General features: G+C 39.8%; 1 protein-coding gene and 2 non-coding genes across 3 annotated transcripts in view; 2 read left to right on the forward strand and 1 right to left on the reverse strand.

The window, feature by feature from the left end:
• The first annotated feature begins 2,920 nt into the window (after nt 1-2,920).
• On the forward strand, nt 2,921-2,993 carry trnar-ucg (transfer RNA arginine (anticodon UCG)). The gene has a single exon. It is a non-coding gene; the product is annotated as a tRNA-Arg (tRNA).
• A 2,408-nt stretch (nt 2,994-5,401) lies between these two features.
• Nucleotides 5,402-5,474, reverse strand: trnar-ccu (transfer RNA arginine (anticodon CCU)). The gene has a single exon. It is a non-coding gene; the product is annotated as a tRNA-Arg (tRNA).
• A 230-nt stretch (nt 5,475-5,704) lies between these two features.
• The window catches only part of LOC107570477 (WD repeat domain phosphoinositide-interacting protein 3-like), a 7,435-nt gene continuing 5,374 nt past the window's right edge, over nt 5,705-7,765 (forward strand). The window contains exons 1-2 of the mRNA XM_016256708.1: nt 5,705-6,034; nt 6,833-6,907. Of these exons, the coding sequence (XP_016112194.1) occupies nt 5,968-6,034; nt 6,833-6,907 (142 nt within the window). The 5' untranslated portion in view covers nt 5,705-5,967. The remainder of the gene's footprint in view (nt 6,035-6,832; nt 6,908-7,765) is intronic.

A 7,765-nucleotide genomic window follows, 5' to 3' on the forward strand; every position in this document is an offset into this window, starting at 1 on the left:
TTCTAGGACTAAACATTATTTGGATAATATCCGGATATATAATGGTTAAATATCTTAACCCTACTGTTAGACCTACCTGAAAAACTAAAAAGCAATTTATTTCATTCGAAGGCCTGTCGTTATTTTTTATTTGTGCTATCATTATTAATTTCTTTATTTGTTCTTATTGTATTACTGACTGCTTACTTGTAATTTTTATTCAATTCAAAGTTTGAAATCAAGCTATCTCGTGCTACTGCAACACAATTACCCAGCTGTATAATTAAAAAAACACGGAGTGAGCAAAAATGTGTGAGATAGCTAGTTATAATGGTAATTAAATCATGTTTACATATTTATAAAAGCCTACATTAAAATCTGTCATATAAATTGGTCTCTTCATTAGAAATTAGCCTACTGATTGCCACCATTGATAGACAAAATTTTTTTATATTAAAAATATCTGTATGACATTATATTCTGCAGTTCTTCCCTGCTGTACCGAATATCTATACTGTTCAAATTATCATATCGAAGTTAGAAAATCAAATATTGTTACAAAATTAATTTTGTAGGGTGCCACAAATTTGTTAAAATTTCCAAAGAGTGCCGCGACTTGCAAATCTTCCCACATAGTGATGTAGACATGTGGGGGCGTGTTAGAACGAGCCGTTTTAGGTAGACGTGGCTGACTCTTAACTTTTATAAAGAATATCTCTTTGGATTTGAGAATTTAGTCTTTGCAACTTTACAGATCTTCTTTATGCACCAAGAGCTTGTAACACTCCAAAGAGAAAGGAACAATTGAAATCGCATCATATGACCCCTTTAACAAAATTGTACATGGTCAACACCAGCAGTGCAAAATCTATGCAAGGTTAGACGCTTCATCAAATCAGTCTAGACCAGTGTTTCCCAACCGGGGTGCCGTCTGTCGCGAGCAGGGGTGCTGTGTAAAAAATCTTTTTTTATATTTTTAGATTGCTAAAATGTTCATAAAAGCAGCTATTATATAATATCCATTTCAGATGTCGCCAATAATTAGAGATGCACTGAAATGCTGCCGAAAATTTGTTCACGGCTCAACGTGTTATCCGCTCTGTGTGTGCGCTCCGCTCAGTCGCTCCACTCGTGTACCGCTCGTGCTCATCTGAACAGCAAAGTCCACTCAAACACTGAGCCGACAGCACACATGGATGTAGTACAGTATTGTTTCTGTCTGTAATAGCCCTACTGTGTGTAACATGGTGTGGTATATGAGCAACTCTGGTAACACTGCTCTCTCATTCATTGATCTGCTAACCGTTATGCTCACGTGTCCTCTGATGATAATAGCGTTCTAGGACTAAACATTATTTGGATAATATCCGGATATATAATGGTTAAATATCTTAACCCTACTGTTAGACCTACCTGAAAAACTAAAAAGCAATTTATTTCATTCGAAGGCCTGTCGTTATTTTTTATTTGTGCTATCATTATTAATTTCTTTATTTGTTCTTATTGTATTACTGACTGCTTACTTGTAATTTTTATTCAATTCAAAGTTTGAAATCAAGCTATCTCGTGCTACTGCAACACAATTACCCAGCTGTATAATTAAAAAAACACGGAGTGAGCAAAAATGTGTGAGATAGCTAGTTATAATGGTAATTAAATCATGTTTACATATTTATAAAAGCCTACATTAAAATCTGTCATATAAATTGGTCTCTTCATTAGAAATTAGCCTACTGATTGCCACCATTGATAGACAAAATTTTTTTATATTAAAAATATCTGTATGACATTATATTCTGCAGTTCTTCCCTGCTGTACCGAATATCTATACTGTTCAAATTATCATATCGAAGTTAGAAAATCAAATATTGTTACAAAATTAATTTTGTAGGGTGCCACAAATTTGTTAAAATTTCCAAAGAGTGCCGCGACTGAAGAGAGGTTGTGAAACACTGGGTTAGACAGCAGCATTACACATGCTACTGAACTGAGCATTTACACTGACAGCTGATTCTATTCAGCACACCTCCACATTTCTATACAATAACAGAGGAAAGCTTACAGCTTTTTAACATTTCTGCCGGGTCACCAAAACAATTCAACCACCGTTTCCTGATTTTTCCCCCTGGTGTTTTAAAGGGGATATATGATGCGAGTGATACAAGCTCTTGGTGCATAAAGAAGATCTGTAAAGTTGCAAAGACTAAAGTCTGTACAAAAAAATAAGAATAAATGTGGTTTAATTATTGTTGCCCTCAAGTGAACACTAGCATAACACACACCACGGTGCTCTTACTCAGTGCCAGCACAATAATCTGCCTCTGGAACTCAGAGTCCCGGCCTGCTGTGCGTCTCTAGCCGTTCACAGGCTCCCAGCACATATTTTGATACTCTGTTTTTAATAATGTTTCGGATATAAATCATCTTTACCTGCAGTGCACAAGCTGCACATGTAATAAAAAAGCTCACAGGCTGCTTTGTCATTGCCAACTGACAGAAGACATTGCGTTTTTTGCTGTCATGTGCAAGGATATGTGTGCAGAGTCTGCACTGCACATGACCCGTTGACGCACTGTTTGCTGTGGTAATCAAATCAAGACTCTTCCAACACACAGCTTTTCCGAAGCATTGGGAACTTTTAGTAACTCCCCACTTCTCCCTGATGCTGTGCAGGGTCAGCGGGCACCTGTAGCTAATGCGTGTGTATCGCGTAGGCGATGTATAATATCTATAATTTAATCAATATAACAATATTTCATACAGTAGCCTATGTGTGCTACTGTAAAAAAGTAAAAAGGGTCTCATGAAAGCTTTGGCTGTGACATGTAACATTTCTGTACGGATTACTTGAAATGGCTCAAGTATCAGACAGAATCGATCACGTCTGTTAAGTGTCCTGCAGTAAAACATGTAAGATTAGTGAAAGCGCAGAGGTTACGTCGACCGCGTGGCCTAATGGATAAGGCGTCTGACTTCGGATCAGAAGATTGAGGGTTCGAGTCCCTTCGTGGTCGTGTTTTCTTGTTTTATTTTCTCTTAAACAAAAACATACCAATATGATTTAAATTTGTAATACCCGAATTTGTATTTCAAAACGACATATAAGTTCAGTGACGCAGTAACGCGGATCCGTCGAGCGCGTGTGTTCTCTGTCACTAGCAGCAGTGTTAGCAGCTCTGCACTCTCAGCGGAAGCGTGCTGGGCCCATAACCCAGGGGTCGATGGATCGAAACCATCCTCTGCTAAAGTTCTTTCTTTCTTATAAATTAAAATGTATGTATGTATGGCTGTATTAGGAGCCAAGCACCGAAGCCGTCAGTCGTCTTCTTCTTCTTCTTCTTCTTCTTCTTCTTCTTCTTCTTCTTCTTCTTCTTCTTCTTCTTCCTCCGCTCTGGAGGTCTATGGCAGCCCATAGAACCGCTTGTGGTTGTGAAATTTGGCACACTGATAGAGGACAGTCTCATCATTAACCACAGCAAATGTGGTGTATCTAACCCTCTCTCTAGCGCCACCGCTTGTCCAAAGTTTCACTCATGTTTATGCTATAACTTTTGAACCATAAAGTCTAGAAGAACATTTTTTCCCTCTGAATCCTTGCCTCATGCCGAGTCAAATGGCATGTTAAAAATGTTAAAACTGTAAAGTGTAGTTTTTTCATTTCAACAAAATAACTTTATATGCCACAGCACAGGACTGTCATTTGTAAGCATTTATCATAAATGTTGTTAATAAAGCTCTGATAGCGCTGTAAAGTTAGTTTTAGGTTTGATATTCGCTGAATATTCGCCTAGGCTGCTTTAGGGACCGTCTGCAAAGTCGCCTCACAGTACAAACCGAAGTCCAATAATTCATTCAAATTCATCTTTACAGGGCTATAGTAAGTGCCTAGTGGGCAAACTGGCCGAATATATTTTGCCAATATCTTGCCTCAGACAATACTTCCAATATCTCCCTTAATGTCTGTACAGTACACAAATGTTTTCTTGAAAAAATTACTTGCCTACTACATAGTAAGAGAAAAGAGTATGTGAAGAAAGTAGCATTTCCGAAACCTCAGTAAAAGTGTAGGCGAGAGATCCCTGGATGTCCTACTGCTTCAGCCCAGATTCTGAAGTGCTCATCCGAAGGAAACGTTTCTGTTCCAGAAGCCCACGCGAGAGGAACCGTCATCATCAGACGTGAAGGAGAACAGCGACTAGGGTGTTTACAAATGTGAGTATTGTGAGTAAACAAAAACAAAAACAGCGCATTTCCTGAGCTACAGTAGAGCAAACTGTTGAATTGTTGAAGGTGTAAAGATGCTAATAGTAAAGTTTATTTGGGATTTTGCTGTAAAAACACGTTTTATTATGTATAGCTAACGGCGGAGCTCCAGTAAGCACATGTACTGTATGTCTCCAAAGTGAAATTACATTCTGAACCATACACATCTTAAAGATCATTACTAAATGTCTATTTAACATCTGACAGGAATCTTTGATAAGTATTGCAGGTGAGCACGTCACAACGGGAATCAGACATCTGTGAGTGCGTGGGGGTGTATTTGGGGCTTTATATAAAAATAAACAAAAAATAAAATGATAAAATTCCTTTATAATCACTAAAAAGGTGTCAGTTCAGTTCATCGCGATCTCACAAAGTTCCTTCATAATCAATGAACCTCTTATGTTCATCGTGTTACAGTGAAAGGATTTGCGAGTGTGCAGAACAAAATCTGGCGTTTATTTGAACTGAATGGCCAATCAGAGGTGTTCAAGTATCACCAGCTCTGTCTGTGATTGGCTACATTGCTCAATGCCACACAAACAAGTAGTAAATAGAAACTTTTGACGTTCTCCAGAGTGCAAACACAAATACTCACCGGAGCATTTACCAAATCTGTTTTGCCAATATCCTCCTACATTTCCAACTGAGGGTGCTCTGCACTGCGTGAGAAAATGAAGGGCGTGAGAGCGTGAGAGCAGTGGTGGAAAGAGTACTGAACAAATATACTCAAGTAAAAGTACCATTACCTTCCAAAAAATGTAGTGTGAGTAGAGTAAAAGTACTTGAACATTATTTATTGTTAAATGTGTGTTGAAAGTAAACTCCTATTAGGAATTCAACCATTCAATGTGAATTTATCTGAGAATATTCTTAAATTAGGAAATCTATTCAGTGATTGCTACATGCGTATTTCGGCACAGCACAGTGCCGTGAATCAACTCTAAGACTGACACTTAAGATTTAGTCCTATACTTCGCTTAAAGTACGACTGAGATGCTTGATAACTAACTTTTAAGCGCAGCTTTAAGCCAAGAAGTGTTTTACACTAAAGTAAATTCTTAGTTCTTGAGAGTAATTCTCAGAGGCTTGATAAATACGGGCCCTGTAATGTACTAAACTCCAGAATGAGGCTCTGATAAAACAAGAGAAAAGCAGTCACCCCAGATGGGACTCGAACCCACAATCCCTGGCTTAGGAGGCCAGTGCCTTATCCATTAGGCCACTGGGGCGGTGACTGAACGCTTGCGAAACTGTGTCATAGTTAACCGGTTTTGCATTTTTAAGGAAGTATTTTAATATCGTCTGCAAAACCCTTTACGGCCGTTTAAATAAATCTTTAGCAAAGTCGCGTTGTTCGTGCAGCACAGAATACTGCTTGCTTCAAATTATCGATAGCTGTTTGCAAAAGTCCTTGTAACTTTAAGTCACGTGTAGACCGCAGGAAGTTCTGTTTCTGTAATATCTGACTTCCAGAAAGTAAACAGACCCCTCGAGCGCTGCAGCGAGAGTAGCGTTACTGTAGGCCGCGGGTTAACTCTGATATCGCTGATAACCGGAGAAACCGGGAGAAACCGGGAGCGCTGCCAGCGTTACTTACTTCCTGAATCCGGGCTTACAGTCCTGCTGTTACAGCCGTGTAGCGTTAGCGTTAGCCTGCCAGCTCCAGCCTTTAGTTAGGCTAACAGTCTTTTCATTTACATTAGCCAAATAACGCCAAGCATTATGGATGTATTAGCATCAAACCCGCACGGTAATGGACTACTTTATGCTGGATTCAACCAGGATCACGGTAAGCTGTTTACTATTGGCTAAAGCTAACATCACTGATACCGTTACCCGTATGAATCACAGAGACCCGTGAATTCTTATTTATTTTAGACAGTAAAAACAAATACGCGTTTCGATTTAGATGTGTTTTGATTATTTGATTAGATATATTAAACTTCATAAACACGATTGCTGTTTTGCCCAGGAAGCTAACGAGCTCGAGCAGCTGGTTAGCCATAAGATCAAGTCACATGAGCTTCCTTTTAGGGCGTCTGTCCGCTGTTTTTAATGTTTGTAGTTTTAATTGACCGACAACTGTATATATGAATCTAAACTGTAATGCTCATATTTCAGCATATGATCAAATAAACACCGAGAGTTGATTAGCCAGGCTAATGCTAGCTGAACTGCTGGAGTGACTCGGGCGATAAATCTCTCCGTTTGGGTTTCAGTGAAGCTGAATAACACTGTAATACAAGCTGAAGTCTACTGTACGTTTGTTTAAATAGCTGCATTAATAACTAATGTGGGCTCTGCTAACGTTAGCTGTATGGTAAGCAGCGTTTACTGACGCAGAATGAAGAAACCACTGATCTATCCTCTGCTATAGAGCCGGTTATATCTCTGCTATAGAGATATCTCTGCTATACATCAGTGGTTCAAACGAAGGATTCATGCAGGTTAAGTGGCTCTGAATCAGAACCGGAAGTCATGAAGAGTGTAACAGTGACTGCTGCTCTTTAGAGATCCAGCATCTGTTTAGTTCATCTCTTGAAGGTGAAACAAGAGCAACAGAAATATCCTCTTTTCCCCTCACCAGGATGCTTTGCGTGTGGAATGGAAAATGGATTCAGGGTTTATAACACAGACCCTCTTAAAGAAAAGGAAAAGCAAGGTGAGACGGCTGTTTTCTCTGACACGTGTTAAATGCAGAATACAATACTGAAAATATTACAGATAGGACTTACAGCAGGGGATATCGCAGTATTAAAACAATATGTGGAAGTTAGTAACTTTAGATTTTTGCATGTGATTTAAAACTTGCCTCATATGTAGTGCAGATACACACAGACAATGAAGACTTCTGTTTGTCTATTGTCTTGCAGAAGTTATTTCTGTGAATGCATGATGACAGAGAAATTATTTTTCCAGAGCAGTTACAGACAGATGACACACTCACACATTTTCTTTCTCTCTCTCTCTCACACGCGCGCACACTCTCTCGCACCCACACACTCTCTCTCTCACACACTCTCTCACACACTCTCTCACACTCTCTCTCTCACACACACTCTCTCACGCACTCACACACACACATACTCTCTCACACGCACGCACTCACACGCACGCACTCACACACACACATACTCTCTCACACACACATACTCTCTCACACACACATACTCTCTCACACTCACTCACACACACACTCACACTCACACATACACATACTCTCTCACACACACTCACACTCACTCACTCACACACTCACTCACACACTCACACTCACACATACTCTCTCACACACACACTCTCTCACACACACTCTCTCGCACTCACTCACGCACTCACTCACGCACTCACTCATGCACTCTCTCTCACGCACTCACTCATGCACTCTCTCTCACGCACTCTCTCTCACGCACTCTCTCTCACTCACACACACTCTCTCACACGCACTCACGCACACACACTCACTCACACACACACACACACACACACACACACACACACACACACACACACACACACA

Source organism: Sinocyclocheilus grahami, unplaced genomic scaffold, assembly GCF_001515645.1.
Source record: "Sinocyclocheilus grahami isolate Dianchi unplaced genomic scaffold, SAMN03320097.WGS_v1.1 scaffold1463.1, whole genome shotgun sequence".
Taxonomy (NCBI): Eukaryota; Metazoa; Chordata; class Actinopteri; order Cypriniformes; family Cyprinidae; genus Sinocyclocheilus; species Sinocyclocheilus grahami.